This window comes from Polypterus senegalus, chromosome 2 (assembly GCF_016835505.1).
Source record: "Polypterus senegalus isolate Bchr_013 chromosome 2, ASM1683550v1, whole genome shotgun sequence".
NCBI lineage: Eukaryota > Metazoa > Chordata > Cladistia > Polypteriformes > Polypteridae > Polypterus > Polypterus senegalus.
Genome location: NC_053155.1, coordinates 100,673,895 through 100,694,613, shown reverse-complemented (window position 1 = coordinate 100,694,613; position 20,719 = coordinate 100,673,895). Strand labels below are relative to the sequence as shown.

Below are 20,719 nucleotides of genomic sequence, written 5' to 3'. Positions count from 1 at the left end.
GTGAGTTTGTCTAGGTAAGAAATAAAGTCATCACAGATTTAAAAAAAGAGACAAAACAAATAGTGCTGTTCCCATGGCTGAATACTTGAGTAACCACCACTCAGACCACTGCCCACCTCACTCATTCTGCTCCTTCCTTCTATCTGTGCTCCATCTTTCCAGTTGTCCATGCACCATTTATATTTTATTCTCTTGTGCTGATTTTACATGGCAATTAGCTGAAATTTTGCATTAATTTGTAACTTCAGCCAAGTATCAAGGTGTAAAAAATACTGATGGCCCTTGTGCTCACTATCAACATGATTCTTGAAACTCCGTTTTATGTTCCTAACCATTAAAAGAATGAATTATCGTAAAACCTTGTTTTTTCTTTCTTTTTAAATCCATTTCAAGGAGCTCTGTTGATCATCTATTGAATTGTTTCTGTTTTTACACCTTAATTAATTTAGTCACTAATTGGAGACCAGCCTTTTGGAATGTTGTTCCGATTTGCTGTCATTACAGCTTGGTCTTAGGAGCAGAAATTAATGTTCTTATCTTCACCCTTGCAGCTCCAGATCTTCACACTTCTTTACTTGCCAGTAGAACGAGGTACCTTTCCAAACCCACATCAGGCATTATAATTGATTTTTACTCTTCATGCTGTTTCATAAATAACATTGGACAAAATCCCTTCAGGTATCTCTGCTCATTTAGTACTAGCTTATGCTTGATCTTTCACTGGAGCTATTGGAGAATTCAAAGTATGAGGAAGAGGTGTGGCAAGATGGTGGTTATATCTAAATTTGGCTTGTTGCAGCTCACGTGTGGCCAAGTTGCTACTACTGTGTGCAAAGCCTTCAATTTTAAAAACTGCATATTGTGTACTTGTTGATCAAGCATATTGAATAATGAACATAATGTTTTTGAAGATTCCTTTTGTATCCTAGGAGCCTAACTTATGCAATTATATTAATTATTTCTGTGACTAAGGGACCGGAAAATCCCATATAAACTTGATGAAACGTAATAAAAGCGACAGCACATTCAGTGAGTACTTTTTGAATATACTGCCAGGGATGTATCCAGTTAGAAGGTCAAAAAAAAAAACAAATTCAAGGTTTAGTCATCAATCTCAAGCTTTGGCAAACAAAATAGACATTACCTATTTCAGTGATCTCCATAATTTTATGACAAAGACATATTTTCTCATGGTTTACCCACCTCCATAGTTTAAAATTAGAAATCAAATAATTTACATAATTAAATCGCACATTGCAGACAATTCAAGGGTATTTGCGTGTATTTCGGTCACACCAGCACTATTTCCTACTTGTGCCCCTTTTCAGGGCACCATAATTTTTGGGAAATGTGGTGTCACTGGTGTTTAATTCCTTAGGTGTGTTTCATTGCTTCATTAGTGCATGAATAAGACTGTCTGTAGTAGCCCTTTTCTCAACAAGAGGACAAGAGCTGTGCCAATGAAAGTCAAAGAAGCCATTATGTGGCTGAAGAACAAGAATAAAACCATTTGAGACCATTGTAAAGCCTCAGGATTAACTAAATCAACTGTGTGGAATATCATTAACAAGAAAGAACAAACTGGTAAGCAAAGCACCTGGTAGGTCAAGGAAGACCTCCACTGCTGATAGAAGAATCCTCACTATGATAAAAAAAAAAGCCGTAAACGCCTGTCAAACAGATCAGAAAGAGTCTTCAGGAGGCAGATGAGTACGTGTCAGGGGCTACTACCTGCAGAAGGCTTCATGAACAGAAATGCAGAGGCCACACTGCAAGATGCAAACCACTAACTGGCCACAAAAAATGGATGCCCAGATTATAGTTTGTGATTAAAAAAACTTAAGAAAGCCTGTAGAATTCTGGAAAAATTTTGGACAGACGAGACAAAGACTAACCTGAATGAAAGTGAAGAGTGATGTGTGGAGACAAAAAGGAACTGCCCAAGATCCAAAACAAACCACCTCAGCTGTTAAATGTGGTGGGGCTGTTATGGCTTGGGCATGTGTGGCTGCCACAGGTACTGGCACGCTTATCTTCATTGATGATGGCAGTTGCAGAATGAATTCTGAGGTGAATAGAAATATCTTACCTGCTCAAGCTCCACTAAATGTCTCCAAACTCCTTGCTATGTCCCAAATATAATTGTGTTTTGAAATGGGGGGACCCATGTAGAAAAAGTGTTATTTCTACATGGTGGGACTGAAATGTATGCAAACACCCTTAAATGAAAGTGTGCAATATGGGTCTGAATTGTTTGATTTGTAATTTTAAACTGTGGAGCAGAGGGGGTATATCAATGAAAATGTGTCTTTGTCCCAAATATTATAGAGTGCACTGTAAATGTTTGCACCACTAAATGTATCTTAGAATTAAAATGTTTTCATCTCTTTATTAATCTACACAATGGGTTCTGAAAAATTCCAGTAGTAATCTGAATTAATAAATATGAAGTATTCTGTTAGGGAAGGCATCCACTTTCATTCCAATAGTAATTCTAAATCAGTTGAAGTCTAAACACTCATACTGAACTCTGATTAGATCGTTCTGTTTCTCATTAGTCAGGATTACAAAACCTTTTGTTTATGCCTGGTATAAACTCAGCAGAACAGCTTATTGAGTGAAAGGAATAATCTAAAGTACCAAAAAAGATTGGTATGAAAACCTGACCCTCCACCCAACATGATGGTGAAACTTTTTTTTTTTTTTGAAACTTTGTCAATGGTATGCACTGCATTTAAAACGTTGTGGCAAATGTTTTATTGATAGAAAGTACTTTTTTAAAGTGGTTTCAGTAAAGCCACAGTCGATAGCGTGCTGGCTGTGCAATGCCATTATGAAGGTCTGAGGTTTGTGAATTTCATCCCTGACTTGTCATGTTCACCAGCTTTTAGTTCACACCTAGTGATCCTTCTTTTATTCTGTTAACTATCGAACACTAATAATGTAGGTTAATAACTTACTGTATCTAAAGCAGCCCATTTTATCCCAAAAGTTGTTTCTTATCATATGAGAACTGCCTTTTTGTTTTGTGTTTTTCAGGACAGTTTATAAACCTCAAACATTGATTTCATATATTTATTAAAGAGAGGTAAGGCGATGGAGTTAAAGATGCTAAGATTTGCATTGGGGTGACGAGGATGGACAGGATTAGAAATGAGTACATTAGAGGGTCGGCTCAAGTTGGAAGATTGGGAGACAAGTCAGAGAGGTGAGACTGTGTTGGTTTGGACATGTACAGAGGAGAGATGCTGGGTATATTGGGAGAAGGATGCTAAGGATAGAGCTGCCAGGGAAAAGGAAAAGAGGAAGGCCTAAGAGAAGGTTTATGGATATGGTAAGAGAGGACGTGCAGGTGATGGGTGTAACAGAGCAAGACACAGAGGACAGAAAGATATGGAAGAAGATGATCTGCTGTGGCAGCCGAAAGAAGAAGATTAAAGAGAGGTAAGGAAGGCAGACCCTTCAAGCTAAGGAAGTTCTTCTCACTTATCATGGTGCCAGATACAATAATGACTCTTATTAACCTCTAATCCAGAGAGTGTGCCTCCTAAGGAATTTCTTCTGATGTTAGAAGATATTAACAGATTTAAAACAGAAAAAGGTTTATGGCATAAAATGGTTGCTCCAAATGTCAATATATTTATATAGCACATTTAAAACTACATAGGAATGCTATGGCCAAAGTGCTTTACAATAATAGAATAAAAAAGAAAAAACATACAAATAACATAAATAGAAATAAAATATATGAACATAAAAAATAATAATAAATAGTAATGGGTAATGTTACATAATCACAATGCGGAAACCATCAGTATTACTGAAGGTCACGGAATGCAAGTGAATAGAAATGGGTCTTTAATCTTGTTTTGAACAGTTCAATTGTAGACAACTCCTTTATGTAATGAGGTAAAGAGTTCCACAGGTGGGGAGCAGCAACTGCAAAAGCCCTGTCCCCCTTAGTTTTACACTTAGTACGAGAGACAACTGATCAGAAGATCTAAACACTGGCTGGTGTAAAACGCACAATTAGGATAAATATGCAGGAGCAAGCCCATGTAAAGATTTAAAAACTAGCAACAAGATTTTAAAATCAATTCGAAAACTGACAGGCAGCCGGTGTAAACAAGCTAATATTGGAGAAACAGAGTCATACTTCTTTGCCCCAACCAGGAACCGAGTGGCAGCATTCTGGACCAAGTGTAACCTGTGTATCAGGGATTGTTACTGCTAGTTTATAACAATAAAGGTTTTAATTTCTAAAACGAGTCCCATGTGTCTTTTAAGATGCTGAATGTGTCTGGCCTTCCTGATTAGCCAATTGTATAAAATTTAAAACCTCAAACGCAAATACAATCTCCGTGTCTGTAATTCAGTAGGTTGTAGTTAGTCAACCCCTTGTGGCTTCAAATTGAAATGCTAAATTGTGGTGCCTGCACTTACATTGCAGTGTCTTATACCCACAGTTCTGCAGCTCACAAAGGAGACCCTGAACCTCAAGACATGAGGAGTCTGGGTAGATTGTAGATAACTGATTTGTTTTTATATCATCTACTGTTGAATTCTGCTCTGTACTTGTAATATTTCTGTTTCACTATTGTATTGCGGATTATTTGTGTATTGACCCCCTTTTTTGACACCCACTGCATGACCAAACTACCTGGAAAGTGGTTTCTCTTTCAGCTGCCTTTCCCATGGTTTCTTCCATTTTTTTTTCTCCTTACAGGGTTTTTTGGGAGTTTTCCTTGTCTTCTTAGAGAGTCAAGGCTGGGGTGCTGCCAAAAGGCAGGGCCTGTTAAAGCCCATTGTGGCACTTGTGTGTTTTTGAGCTATACAAAAAATAAATTGTGTTGTATTTAAAGGTATAGAAGGAAGATGTCAAGTAACTAGCATTATGATGTCAAGTCAAAGAGAGGGGTGACCCTTGAAATAAGGGCTGAGGGCTGGAGTACCTGTGTTCAGATGGGAATAGTAAAAGTGGTCCATGTTAAAGAGTTCACGTGGTCCCAGAAAGTTAAACTTGTCAGGGTGAAGATTAGCTCTGTTATTACAGATGCTTGGAATCTCTTCTATGTGGACATCACATCAGGGTGTGTAAATAATCACACTAGTTCCTCTTCCACAGCCAGGCCAATGGAGTTGTCTTTGGGTAACAAGGGCAGGTGATGCAAAGCTCATCAAGGTTCTGCACAGATTTTATTTCTCCTTGTTAGGGTTCTCTTAACAGATTGTGGCTGATTGAAAGGGAACAATGACAGAGACAGAAGCTTTTCCGATCAAGAAACTCCTAGAATTTAATGACCTTCATTCAATACAGCAGATACAGCAGTAGGTAAGTAACAAAGCATTAATCAATTTATGGTTATTACAGAAACAAAACAGTAAAGGTTAAAAACGGACACTGCCTCTGTAGTTGGAAGTTCATTTTTCTCCTGGGAGCTTGAGGATGTTAACCAGGGTTTCTTGCCTTGTTGAAGGACTTGTATCTGTCAACTGCACAATATGGCCGCTTCACAAAGACAGTGGAGAAGAATCAAAGGTTAGCAGTTTTAATTGTTGTCTAATTAATTTAAACATCAGGGGTGTAACATTCACATCATCATCATCATTCACATGTTTTCATTCCAGCCACTTTTTAATTAGGAACCAACTGTAGGTTAAACAGGGTCCTTGCTATCTTGTGATTTACTTGTTTAGAATTACTTAGTTACCTTTTGCAAAAAATAATTTGATGCAAAGCAAGCCAACAGATGATCAGCTAACTTGATTTCACTTGCACGTTTATATCCATTAGATTGTTATTTGTTTCTGTAAAATATGTGAACAGAACAAAGAGAGGTTCTTTGAAATACTGAGCTGGTGCAGCCAACAAAACATGTTGATGAAATTCTCAGAAAAATAGCAAATTAGCAGTTTTGGAATTGCCAGGTCTGGCCTAATGTAAATGCTGCTTCTTCTTCTTCTTTTCCTTGAACCCTTAAAACCAAAAGTTTCATATGCCATTCCAATGGCAAGCACAGGCTATGGCACGGTGAGGTCCTCCATGGTACATGGTTTACCCAGGAATTGGCAGATCAGGAGGTGTGCCATGGTCTGTCTTTCCCCGCAGTCACAAAGGTTCTTGTCATCAGAGCACCCCTACTTGACTTTGGATCTACCAGTCCTGATGTGCAGGTGGTTAAGGCTTTTCCATGTTGGCCAGTCTAGGCCACTGCCAGCGGGTAGATGTTCTCTCACTTCTGAGCTAATGCCGTTGATGCACCCTAAGTCCAACCTTGTTGCTGTTGCCATTGAGTCTAGAGGTCTTTTGAACATGAAGCTTTTACGCGATTTGAGACATTTGGCAACATTGATATGGCCGTTCAGTGGGTATCTGGGGTCCTGTAGTTGCTTTACTTTTTCCTGCTTACTCACTGTAACTGCTAACAGACACAGACTTAAATAATACATTTTACTAACCGCAAGAAATGGCTTCTAATTAAGAAATTGTTTGGAGAAAAGATGATAGCCCTCCTGGAGCAATGTTGGGGTCCCCTGATTTAGCTGGGCATCTGTTGGCTAGCATTGTATCATGTTATTACTTAGCTGTTTGTTAAGGAAGAAAAGAAAAAAAGGTTTTGAGTTTTAAAAAGCAAGTCTGCCAGAAACAGAGCAAAAGAGGTCTGTTCATTAACAGTAGCAAGTGGTTACCAATTTAAAAAGTGACCTGAAAGAAAACTTGTAGCCACTGCGACCCCCTGGCATCTGAGATTGACAGCTCTGATTTGCACTAATTCAAGTCCAGCATTATAAGAGAAATGTATAAAGTAGCAAAGTAAATCTTTGTTTCTCAAATGGAATGTTTATCTTTGAATGAAGAAAGGAATGCATACCTCACTGCCAAACCCACCAAACTTGTTCTGTTCTAGCACTCCGCTAAAGAGCTCGGATTTAAATGTGTTTGATTGGCAGGCAGGAGAGTGGCGTTCCTGTAAAGCCAAAGCCAGAGTACATCAGTTGATGGCGTGTCTCATTTTTATTCACAAACACAAGCACTGCAGCCCCTCAACACATCACGCAAATCCAAAGGCCTCAAAACAGCAAATGCTACAATTCTTCACAACAGCAAAAATCAATAGTGTCACCAATGAATTAGCTAATATTTAATGAATATCAGAAAGACTTTTGAGTTGGGCCATTTCTAACACATAGTAAGGACGTATGTGATGAGAGAGACCAGGACCCCTAACTTGAGGAAACAAGCCTTTGTGCCTCCTCTTGCTTCCACAACAGTACTGCAGCACATCTCATGTGAGACTAACACTTGCATTCTGATGATCAGGAATTGGGTGTTTTATTTATTTATTTATTTTCTTGTATCAATCCATAAACTTTTGGTCAAAAAGATGGCTCTTTAGTCTGCTGTTGCCTGAGCTCATGATGGCTCTTCACACTGACCTCATCTGAGCTGTCATCTATGTCAGTGGGTCTCCTGTCAGGTGGGCCTATGAGATGAAACCCTGCAACCAAAATCATGAAAAACTGGCTCTGCCCAGCATTTATATACATTTAAGCATTATGGGGTGTTAATTATTTATGTCAATGATCTCTTCTGAATTGATTCTTCCTCCTCAAGTATGACTTGTACTCATGTTGTGTGTACCATATGCAGCTTAAACTAACCAACTCCTTCATGACTAAATTCTAAATGTGCTACATGCCTACTTGTCACTGTAGTGGTTCTTCTAAATTCAGTGTCTTCATATTTTTTTGAGTAGTTTAAATTTGGGGGAGATGTTCATAGTGGCTTCTAGTACAGACATGTTAAGTAAGTGATGGATGCCACTTCATCTTTGGGATGTTTAGACACAAAAGAACAGAACTTGAATTTGGAGATGTCGTTAAAAACATTTTGAAAATGTTTGTCAAATTAGGTCTCTGGTGCGTTCCTCCTGCACAAATGCTCATTTTCACCAAACATTTATAAAAACTGTCTTGTCGACACAGACCCTGGTAAATGTTGTCTTTGTTTAGTAAATGTGGAACAACCTTATTTCCTCATTGAATGAAGATTTGCCAAATTATCCCATGTTGGGGTCAGTTAACATAATGAATGAAAGTGTAAGTTTCAAAAGAGACGGAGTGCTTTGTGAAATGCCACAAAATGTGTTATCATCTCGGTGCTGCTTAGCTGTTGCGTGTCCTGGTGAATTTGTGTCCACATTGATGTTTGGATTTCATCACATTAATTTCCAAACTTGTAGGCCGCACAGTATCAAAGCATTACAGCAGATGATATTTCCAAACCATAGAAATGTACAGTGCTCATTGTGAAAGCCTAATCCTCCATGCATGGTGGTCACCGGTAAAGGTGGTGGTATTTAACATGAAGACGTGCCATTTCACATACTATAGGTTTGGCCAGTATCTGTGTGAAGTCGTCGGCCACTCTCCTCCCACATTCTACAGATGCACTTAATGTTAATAAGGGTGAATGGATGCTGTGGAGAATGGAGGTCCCATCTTGGGTTGGTTTCTATTTTGTGTTTAGTCTTTTTTGGCATGGGCTTCGCAAAGTTGAGTACTACAAATTGTGATCTTAAAAAATTAATGGATCGCTCAAGAAAATGTCTTGAGTAAATTAGGTGACGTGTTTTGCAGTTGTTCACCAAGAAATGAACACAAAGAATGGCAACAGTACACCCAAAAAGAACTCAAGAGACTGTTGCTCTTGCCATTCAGCTGTTACTTGATTGGGTTCTCTGGTCATTGCCTGCCATATGTTCAGTTGTAAACTTACATTTTCTGAAGCAAAAAGTGTACAATGGTGTCTTGGGAAGAATTGTCACAATGTGGTGGACATCTATTTTAACTAAGCAGACAGGTAGCCAGTCAAATAGTAAGACACACATAGTGGAGGAAATGGACACATGCTGTGAATCTGGATGCCTGTTTCACTTTCAAAATGACTGCAGTAATAAGTGCTGTGTCCTCAGATCCAGAAGGGCATCCACATGAGAGAACGTAGAGCAGCACCTGTCGCCATTCCTGCCAGCATGCCAAGTGCCACCTGTTCTCCCATACTAAAGCATGGCTCCTGGTGCACAACAACATGGTGTGGCCCTGGAAGAAGAAGAAAAAAAAACCAAAGGATTACGTAACCTAAAGCTGGCAAAGTTCTCCATCCAACCTGCCAGCATTGAAATTTCAGCACCTCTTGCATTGGTATAAATGATTGGTTCAGTGGCCTGTACAGTCTCTGGATTTCAACCCTACTGATAAATAAGGAAGAGGAGGAAAGGGCTGTTTATAGTTACTCTTGTAAAGCTTGAAATTGGGCGGAGTCTCCCGCGAAACTGGACAGGACTGCTTAGCGGAAACCTTTCACAATTCCATCTACCCTCTGTGCACTACCACAATTAACATTATTTAATTGGGGAACTGCTTTCATTTTAATAATAGCTGGTCTAGTCTTGTCAGACATAACAAAGAAAGTGTGGACCAAGATTCAGAAGACACCTTTGGACTTTCTAACACTTAGATATCTGGAGATTACAGTGTCTAGAAGCGTCTAATACATTGAATTGGCCTGGTTCAGGGTGAAGAACAGCAGCTTCTTCACAAAGATAATTTAGGGAATAAGAGGTAGACTTTGGCCAATTAATTTTGTGAACCAATAACCTGTTGAACATACTGCATAAAGTTGAAACAAGTGGGGCAGATGTAAGGGGGCATCGCCAAGAAAAAGTAAATTGCCATCGGTCTAAAGATCTCTTTCATCATAGTAAGTGTGAATGGAAAAGGGGGTAATCTAGTCCTTAGAACAAAGGGCAATGTTGAGGTGTTCAAGAGATATATTGGACAGTAATGGTGGTCATCCCTGCCTCGCAGCTTTAGTGACTTTAAAGTACCACTAAGTACTGTCAAAATGGTGAGAATTCTGTCCGTGCAAGAAGAATATACAGCATCTGAACCATATTAATAAGTCTTCATCAAAATTTGACATCTAACCAGCTAGGGTAAGCTTTCTCCATGTCTAACTTAACTAAATTACAGTTAAATATGGTTGAGAGGGGCCATGTTTAGAATACAAAGTAAATGACGGACATTACCTTCAGATTGAAGGCGTAATTGAAGGTGCTCTGATCTGGGTGGACTAGCTTGTGAACCGCTCTTTGAAAGCACTTTGGTAACAGCTTTGCCAGTAACTTTGTTCAGCATTTAGAAGAGAAATCGGACAACAGTTGCTGCAGGATACAGAGTCTTTGCCATGTTTTAGAAAGAGAATAACTGGAATGGAGTTCATTATAGAATGTACTTTGAATGGGGAGATGGGACAGTTCCAAATCTATAAATACGGGGCCATCAAGTGATTCAAGTACGATAAGTTTTGGTGGCAACTTGCCAGAGCCTGCTAATTTAGAGGGAGGTTGAATTGAGCGCCTCCAAGTGGCATTTTGAAGAGTCTGACAAAGCCACGTAAGTAAAGAAAGCACAGCACCTAAATTTGTTGTTTCAGAGCTAATATATCCAAGTGGGTTAAATGCTACTTTCTGAAACACTTGACCTGTGCTTGTAGACTGCCATCTGCCTTACAGCATAAAATAATAGCATACCTAGGTAGCCATGTCCTGGGCTAATGTAGACTGCGTTGTGGCCATCCAGAGGTACAGTGTGGTACGAGTCTTCATAGGGGTCATATACGTATACCTGAGGAGAAAATGAGCAAGTGGGGGTTCTTTATACTCGGAACAAAAAGATGAAGCCAAAAACCTTGATGAACATTCAGAAAGGACCTGGATGAGACATTGGGAGAGCTCAGTTATTAGCTAGACAAACCAGTCTGATGGAGTGAATGGTCACCTCTCGCTTGTGAGATGTTTTTATGTATGTTTTCTGGAGCTCATCAGATTCTTGACTCTTCTTTGAATATTAAATAGGCAATACAAGCATAACAATAAAGGACATAAATGGAACATTAAAATAATTATAATCACTGTCCATATTTAATTCATGAGTTCAATTAAAATTTGCGTGAATACTACAATGACTTAGATGGATGCCCCAAATTGTGGTGCTGCCTGTGGTTTTAATAAGTTTGCTTTCTTCACTAGGAGTCACAGGGCCTTGTGAAAAATGAGTAAATAAGGAATCAGGTTCTGAAATGGCAGCAATTCAGACTTTAAAATCAAAGTAAAGTGATAAATAAGTCAAGGTTAAAAAAAAAAAGAGCAGCCACAAGGGTTCACAGAGCTCATTGTTCATTGCCTGCCATTTTGTTAAGAGAGCGAACTGTAAGTCTGGCAATATCTATACACATTTCTTACAGTATGTTTATAATAATAATACATTATATAGAACCTTCCCATTTCTTTTGAAAACTATTTTACTTATTGTAATAACCCATATCCAGCAAAAATTAAATCCAATTTTTTAACCTTTATTTTCATATTCTAGAATTTGAGATGAACAAGATGCTTAGAAATGCTGAAAATTAAGTAAAAATGAATAGACCCCTAAGTATAGTTTAAGCAACTGCCTTCAAATCTCTTGAAAGACCGATGGCCCCCGCGTCCGTGCTCAGTTCTGATTAAACTGATTGTCTCTCCTGCAGGTTGTCTCAGTTGGAGAGTGCTCGTTGCAGAACAAAACCCCCTGAGCTTTCTAGGATTTTACAAATAGTGCTGTTAATAATTAACAAGGGCACTTTTGAATACAAACCTATTCCTGTAATCCCATCATATGGGGATGAAACACAAGTGGGATAGTAGGAATGCTAGTTTTCACATTTTGGTACGGGGCAAACATTGTGATCCATAGAGGTTAGTGCTGCAGGTAGTGATGGCATCTGCAAATAAATCACTCACAGAAATGAGAGCAGACACAAAGTCAAGTGGATTAGAAGACACTCTGGCTACAGTTCAACCTGAAAAAGAAGCTCAGGCTTGGGTGGAATATAAAAGTATGAAGGAAACCTAATAAAACATGAGCAGGGGATGACTCTGATGGCCAAAACATACATCTTACAAACAAGACTTGTGAGTCCTAAAGGGCTGATCGTTGTCTGCTCCCAGGCAGTGGACAGATGCTAGTACAAAGGCTACAATTCAAAAGAGCTTAAGCCCATGCAGATCTTGGGAGGCCTCATTTGGAGAACTGGGAGCCACAGTGTTCTGCAAATCACAGATAGGACATCTTAGCAGACAGATACAAGGTCTGTGGGGTAGGAGCTCCAGGGAATGTCTGAAGACCACAAACATTCTACAGTACATCTTAGATAACAAGAACATAAGAGAGATGGGATAGAAGTATGGTTTCTTCAAATATGTGTATGCTATGTTATGTTCTTTAAGGAGCAAGTCATACCATCATACCCGAAGGAGATTATTGTAGGGGCAAAAAAATGAAAACATGAAACCAACTCCAGGGGATAAGTAAGTACTTAAACAATAAGGTCCAAGTAAGTCCACAAGCATGAACATGGTGCTAAAGGCAGTAAGGGGCAACAACAAATGGCTACATGCAGAAAGCACGGGTTTGCCATCTTTCATTTTTTTTCCCCACTTGAGTGGATAGTGTTATGTGGTGTTATGGTGCCGAACAGTATTATGATTGAGGGGCCTACTCTGTTCTAAAGGGCCCCAGATGGCCCAAATGAGCACAGATGACCATCTGCAGGAATTGGAGAAGGCAGTAGGCACCTTTGAAAGTGGCATACAGAATCAAATAAATGGCACCAGATTGTAGAAGCCCGTGGTTTCATCTGGCACACTGATAACCCCAACCCAGATTCCTAAAAAGATGGCTTACAGCGTGCTGCCACAAAATGGGTAGAAGAGATCGTTGTATTAGAGGAAATAAGTATTTGGGCACCCAAGCGACTTAAAACCAGCTGCAACTGGAAAGTGGCAAGTGAGGTGGTCACTGCTTTGGCAAGCTGGGGAAACCGATCATTGTGTCATAGAGCGACAGAGTGCTAGATTGTCCAAGTCCAGCTGAGCACTTAATGGCCAAATAGCATCTTTAAAATAATAGTGAAACTATGCCCTGGGGTGGGGGACTGGGTGGACTCTGTATGTAAGACAATTGCAGATCTATATGACTTTTTAGACTTGGTGTGTGGGATGCAGGAATGAATTGCCTGCTGACCTTGTAGCCACATGGCCTAATGTGGAATGTGCTGCCAGTCTCGGTCAGTTCTGTAGTTAGGACTAGTGATGAGTGAGGCAGGCGAGCTTCGATTCACATACACTGACACACACATTTGTTTCACAGCCAAAGAGTGCTTTGATGTTTTAAAGTTTTTTTTTTGGTGGGCTGAAAAACAGATTAACATACTGGCATGAATGAGCCTTCAGTCAGCAGTGTTCTTTGACACACACCAGTTCAGTTTGTACCCCTCTTTCAGACCAGAGAAGTGCAGTTTCTTTTTTTAATGCTGCTTATTTTTCACTTGACGGCATCCAAAAATGCTGTGTCATGCACACAACTCGGTCTCTGCTGCCAAACCCAATGACGTTGCTTGGCAGTCACCTGATCCCAGTGCACACTTCCAGTGATTTTTTTCCAGCTGAGATCTTTATTGAAATACTAAGGGAGATGCATATGAAATTAATGAATGAAAATGCTCCTTTTAGAGGCAATGGCATAATTTCAATAGAAATGAAGCAGAAATTTATTTGATACATTTTTTTTGTGAAGCAAAAAGTCTCATTTTTGTTGTGAATTCAGGATTCACACAAATTGCTTCACTCCTTACTAGTCAGGACACTGATCTGTGAGTGTAGCCATTGGTTTTTAAAACCAGACTCCAAATCAAGCGAACCCAAAGCTGTCTACTCTGGATTGAGAGGTAAGCTGATTGGTATCAGAAATGCTGTACTAGCCGTTGTTTATATATTTTGAAGCATTAGCTTTCTATCATATAGATTTTTAGCATTATTCTGTCATTCCATCAAAATTTTTTTTTTCCATGGGCGCCACCATTTTCAGCTTTGGGTTCTGCACATTGTTGGTCTTTGCTGTGGGATGAGAACAGGCTTCCCAGACGGTGACCAGGGATCTGCTGCCCATCGATCGACTTGTCGTTGGCTGGCTTTCTTACCGAATTTTTGGCCCATTCTTGGAAAGAAGTGAGGTGCTGCCCGTGTGTGTTAACCATTCTGGCTTTTGGTCACAAATTTAAAAAAAACAGGTTTTCTGCCAAACAGATGGCCAGAAAATCCTGCCGACTATGCTAGTGTGACCACACAAGGACACCAGAGAGCCCCAAACCACAGATCTAGCAGTACACCACATGTAAATGGAATAAAATAAATGATTGTTATTCTTCTCCCAAGCACTTTCTCAGTCCTTGTTCAATCACAATAACAAACAATACAATAAATGATAAATCAAATTATTCCTTCCTCCTTCTCCACCTCCTTTGAGCTTTGCTCCCTGCCTCCCGTCTCTGACTCCCTTTTCTGCAGCGGCAGGCTTCCTTATATACCTGACCTGGGAATACTTCCGGTATCATTCTGTCTCCTCCACGAAGCACTTCTGGGTCATAAACAAAGAAGATTGGTCATCTTCTGACAGCTCCCTCTATAAGCCCCAAGGGTCCTGTACAGGGATACATTTCCGGACTCCATTTTCTTAGGATGTCCCAAATAGATTCTCATATGACAACCACTGCCACCTAGCACTTGGGGAATGGAACCACTCCCAAATTCCAGCTTCTCTTGGTCCACCCATTATTTTACTCTGGTTGGCCATAGAATTATTTTTACGTACATTTGGCTGATCCATCTGTTGTTCCTCTCGGACCTCCCATCAATGTAATAACTCAAAGTCCTCCCTGGCCAGGAAGCCTGTTCTCATCCCACAGTGCTTGCCTGAGTCCTGGTGTCATCACAGTCACACTTTAAAAGACAGCCATGTGTGTTCAACACTAATTCCCATGGCAGATTTGTGTGTGAGCAAACTGATAATGTAAGATTTTGATTCTGGTTCGGACAAAGTTTGGGCTTTTGACTGAGGATTTAGTGTTGACCTCGTACTTTGGTGATCAATTGCAGCCCTGCAAACAACTTCTTCTACTTGAATGCAAATAATTCCTAAAACGAAATCCCTTCATTGATTTTCACCAGACTGATTAATACAATCCTTTAGAATCCATGTTCACTACTCTTGGTTTCATCTTTTAATGCAGCCATCCTTTTTTTGTTTTCTCTCTCCCTCTTTTTCCATTACAGGATCACAGGCAGTAGAACAGCATTGGTGCAAAGCAGCAGCCATATATGGGACACAAATCCATCAGAGGAAGTGCTCACACTAGGCCACGATGAAGCTTTTAATGGAGATATTTAACACTCATCAAGCACTGGACTTCACCCCAAGGTAAGTGTGCCCTGTGGTAAACTGGCAAAGCTTCCAGAATTTGCTTTTTCTTCAGTCTCATCTGTTGCCAGAGCAGTTCTGGGACGCTGCGATCAGAAATTGGACAGCTTCATCTGCCGACTCACTACATTGGTGCCAGTTACAAGTTCACTAAGAATTCCTAATTCTACTCTATGTTAATGATGGTGTGCCAAGCGCACCCTCTTGGTAATCCTGTTGATGTTTATCTGCTATAGAAACTCCAGGTTTGTGTTTCCTTAAAACCTGCCCCCCAATCACAAAAACCTGTATTAAACAGCTCAGATGTAACGGCTTGTAGATGAAGCCCAAAACTGTGAATCTCATTGGGTAATTAGGCACAAGTGCTGAATTTTAAGTAGAGATTCACAAATTATTCATCAAAGACGAAATTTAATTAGGCAAATTACAGGGGACACATCTGTAGGGTAAATCACAGCAATCGGTGAAGAAATCCCAGGCGCGACCCAAAATGAAGGCACAGCTAATAGATCCCTGCCGCCGGCAGTAATTACAGACATGCCCTACAGAGCGGACTGGCACACGGGTGCCAGCTGTTAACCTGTTGGCATCCATTTAACACCCAAAGGGTCGTCGCCTTTTAAGCGGAGTTGCACTCTGAATGCTAACACATCATGCTTTATGGTCTTAATTGCCATTCACCAAAATTCATGCTGGGGTAAAACGGCTGTAGCGATGGATAAAAAAACAGGAAAACTAAAGCTTTATAAAGTGAAGTTAAAGGGTATGTATTCTGTTCTGATGTATGTGTTCTTTTATTCAGGTCAAAGAGTTTAATTTAAAAATGGTTGTCTCCTGTCTAATTCAAAGCTTTGTGGAAGCTTTTCATTCTTTCTGCCGCTTTTGTCCTTCTCAGCTCGAAAGGAAGCTGGCATCTGTCCCAGCAGCCAAGCAGGAATGGCTCTGTCACAGAACTCAGAGCAACCCAATTATGGCAGATGGGATATCGACTCGAAACGGAAGACCCTCAGCGGGGAATGGCAGTGGAGGTTAAATGCTTAGTCCCGCCAAACAAAATCCTAATGGACTGACTTCGTGTTTCATTTCCATTCTCCAAAGTGGCCTATGAAACTAAGTCAAATTGAGACACAGAGCATTCGCTGGGAACCGACGCATTAACCGTGCTCACTCGTGAGGCCCACCGAAGCCCAGAAACAAGCTGGCCAAAGGATTTGAGTTTGTTTGTACTCTTAGCGCTTTATCTTTGTATGCCTTGCCATTTTAGCACTTTTGTGGTCTGGTTGTGTTAAATCACGTATTTTCCTGTTGGCCACACCATTGTGTCGATCCCCTCCTCGAGGGCAGCATGGAGCAGTGCCTTTATCTAACAGTCTGGTCAGTTTCCAGGTTATTTTCAAACAGTTAACCTTACTAAACCCACAGACTTCAAGCTCAGTGGCCATTTGCAAGAGTCCCGAGCAGGGCAAAAGGCTGTCATTGGCTCTCAATGATTTGTTGTTGTTTTAATAATATTTCTACATTGTTCTGAAATCTTTTAGGCTCTTTTTACTTATCACGGTAGGTTTTTTGAGTTGCTGACTCCAATTCTTTCATGTACTTTTTTTTTTTTTGCTAGAATATGATTTTAATGTGGTTAAAATATCTGAAGTCCTCTTTGGTGGGTCCCATCAGTGTGTTTTCCCAACCTCCTCTTCCAAGGCCACAAAGCATGAGAAATGCTGTCATATATACATTACGCTTTGCATCCCAATGCAGAGTACAAAGGAAACTAAAAACAATAGAAATACTTTTTTTAATATTAGGGGGCTTTGTCCCCTGCTCACTTTGCTTGTCAACCCCCCGGCCTGCGCTATGCGCCAGCCACTTCACATCTCTCCGCTCATGTATGTGGATTTCACTTTTACCAAACAACAAATCTTTTAATTCTCACTGTTAAGCCTCTTCATTGGGAAGGAACACTACTTTTCCCTGATGGCAACACGAATTAGATGATCTACAAGTCTCCGACTTAGTTTAAATCTGAACAATATATTAATTCTCTTTTCATTGCTCCGTTATTTCACCGTTTAATAATTTCCGTTTGTTAGTTCTAATGCAATCATTACCTATCATTTTCTTGGCACTTTCAAATTTTAGTAGTTTCATAATCTCTAACTTGCTCTGCATTGTGTTTTGCACCAACGTTTTTGCGTTCTGCTTTGTCATCCACTCTTTGTCTTTTATTTCTGGCCCCAGGCATGGTTAAATCTCTTGGCACAAAGTCTCATCTCGCGGGGCTTGAAAGTATCTCTCTGAAAAAGTCACGTCTCGTCCCAGGCTAAAAAGTCTCATCTCATCCCAGGATTTTTTTGTATATAATGGAGAGAGATTTCCAAACCCCTTCATGCCTTCTCTGAATGATATTACTGAGAAGTAAAAGTTGTAACATTTTAAATTGATTTATTAGCTGGAGTGCAGTAATACCTGGGACCACCAGGAGGCAGCATTGTTGGGCTCCTCAAGCCTTTTGAGTTAATCATAAAGGATCAGCGCTCACAGAGGACTGAATTGCTGGGGTGTCGCTGCTGGAAAGTATAACAGAAGACTAGTAAAGGTGAGTGCAGGGATGACAGAAATATTAAGCAGATCTCCTATTAACCTCTAGAGGGCACATCTGAGAATGCACCAAACAGAAAGTGGCGGCCTTGTTATTCTGATCCCCTACCTTTGAGGAGTGCAGCTATGGTGCACTTTGGATTGTGAATGACCTCTCCAAGAGCACAGCACACTAATGGCAACTCTGGCAGGGCTGTTGGTGCAATGCAGATTGGGAGTTGCATCTTTCACTTACTGGCAGCATCCCTGCAGTGTCCTTTATGTCCTTTGCTGAATAACAGTACATTGGTAGGAATGAGTGCGTCTCAAAGGCCACGTGAGCTGCGAACAACCTGGACGTATCTTGTGCTGTGGCCAGCTGGCATTGTTTGAGATCTTTGTGTGTTTAAGTGCAGCTTTCTTTTCTGTTATTAATTAAGGTACCCTTCAGTATTGCAGAAAGTGTGCTAGTGGAGAGAGTGTGTTCAGCCAGGCTCTGTTGTTTTAGTTTTCTTTGTCATTTCTGTTGTTTTTGGATTATCATTTTTCATTTTTTGTTTTGAGTATTGTTTTGTTAAAATATTAGTTCACATTTTGTATTGTACATATTTTTTTCTTGGGTATTGCCCTTGAGTTTTGTGGTTGGAACCTCAACAGGTGAGTGCTATTGCTGAAGGACCACCCTCAGCCTATTTATTCTGGCCAACAGCAGGGGTCCGGCAGAGAGTCATTTGGGGCTGAGGACTGACAATCCTTTTTTTTTTTTTGGATTTCTGCTTTCTGATTTTTCTGTCCATGCATTTCAAACTGGACTTATTTGCTTTGGATTTCATATTTTAGTCAAACTCTTTTTGACTCCTTTTTGCTTTCTTTTTTCTTGACTTGCCCATTTTTGTTCTTACTTTTCTTTATTTAATAAATCACTGAAATAAAGAAACCCTGTTTCATTTTTTTATTTTTCTCAAAGGCCAGGAGTTTGTCATCCTCTCCTTTGAAGCTTGTTTTTGTGTTTTTTGAAATTTTTGTACTATAAAAGCCTGAGCTCCAGTTCACTTTAAGTAAATGAAGGGTGTATTGCTTCAAGACTTTTGAAAATAACCACCTTACACTTTAAACTTCAACTGCTAATTAAGAAATGTTTGAACAATTGCTCAATAAACTGAACCATATGAATCCTCATAGGCTACGTTTGGACAAACCACATGACATAAGGTTTTGGTGTGCACTGGTGTTGGAAGTAAAATTTTGACATTGGTATCTTCTCACTATTAGGTCAAAAATCAATGAAATGAGTCGCCTGCACCAGTACATTTTGACTTTAAAGTAAATTACTTTAGGATTAAAAATAAGCCCTGCATGAGTTGGAGTGTGGGTGAGTGGGTCTTGTTGTGGGCTGATTCTCTATGAAAGGTTGTTTCCTGCCTTGCAAACTTGTAACCCTGAATTGGACTGAATATCTTTGAGAATGTTAAAATATGTAAAATGATAATGGATTGATCTTCATCCTGATGGTTCTGCACTTCTTTAAACTTGCTATGACAGCCGATCAACACACTTAACACTAGAATTACCAGAGTCTACGAAAAAACTTGTAGATCCGTCCCACCTTAAAACGCTTCACACCTCTCCGTCAGCGTCTTTTGTCCTTTAAATGTGTTGATAGTGAACAGCAAGCAGTCTGCTATCACATCCCCCACCCCACACAGTCATCTCAGCTCAAGTCTGTTTACCTGCGTGTCAGTTGCTTGGAGTGTTCCGTGTCTACAACGATCTATGGTCAATAAACACATCGTTAAAAAAGAAACGTTTTTCATGTTTTAGTGATAATTGACAAAATGTAGACATGAAGTGTATAATGTGTGAAGCCTGAATTCCATATATCAAAGAAACACTTTCACAAAGATGCAAGTATAACAGTCCTAAGCTCCCGTTTGTTGAACATCCCAGTCAGCAGGTGGTGCTGACATGCAGGCAGTCTTACGTGTCGCCGTTCACGTGTCATGGGAGTTTTCGTGGTTCCCCTTTTCACTGCATTCACATGAGTTTTCGGTCGGATTTTTGGACCACCACAAGGATGCTTTTGATTTGCTGCTTGTTCTTGCTTTTTGAAAAGTTAAACACACTGAGCTGATCACGAAACTGCAAATGCGATTTGATCACAAAATCCCATTTCTGACTGCCTTTTTTTATTTTTTTTATATTATTGACTGGTTTGAAATGTCAGTATTCTGCTGCAGTTTTGGTTAATTCAGGTAGCATTGTTTTCTTTAAATTGTCTTACTTCACTTTCTTGTACATTTTCTAAATAGGAAACTTGTATTTCCTTTCTGTCCACAGTGTAAAGCCGAAGGACAGATGGGATGAAGAACCACAGAGTGGCCCACACACCTGCTTGTGTTTTCATCTTCCAAAATGAAATGATAAAGAGAAGTGCTTACCGGATTTTTCCTGGCCTCCTGTAAGGTCAGCTTCCAGGCCCTGCAAGAAATATAAAAATCACAAAGCAAGCCATTAATACACTGATGTAATGTAATGGCAAACTGTAAAATGTGCCTGAAACATTGTAGTGTGCATCCAAGCCTGTCATGTGCCTGGTGCACAGTTCTGGACGGGCAGGACAGAAGCCATGTTTAGCTGTCAGCTTGAAACCCTGCAGTCCACGAAGAGCACAACATGAACTGAAGGAAGCTGGGCATTCAGGGACCGGCTCATGGGGCAGGAGCTTCTACTTGAAAGGTAATGATTATAACTGTGAGTCTACAAACTCCTAATTCTTGGGGTGTAC

At 40.1% G+C, this 20,719-nt stretch overlaps 1 protein-coding gene across 2 annotated transcripts in view; it reads right to left on the bottom strand.

Moving 5' to 3' along the window:
• Positions 1 to 5,322: 5,322 nt before the first annotated feature.
• plekhb1 (pleckstrin homology domain containing B1) overlaps positions 5,323 to 20,719 on the bottom strand; it is a 32,467-nt gene continuing 17,070 nt past the window's right edge. For both annotated transcript variants that reach the window (XM_039744266.1, XM_039744265.1), the window contains exons 4-6: positions 20,373 to 20,412; positions 10,596 to 10,689; positions 5,323 to 9,102 (exon numbers count right to left, since the gene is read on the bottom strand). In XM_039744266.1, the coding sequence (XP_039600200.1) occupies positions 8,972 to 9,102; positions 10,596 to 10,689; positions 20,373 to 20,412 (265 nt within the window). In that variant the 3' untranslated portion in view covers positions 5,323 to 8,971. The remainder of the gene's footprint in view (positions 9,103 to 10,595; positions 10,690 to 20,372; positions 20,413 to 20,719) is intronic.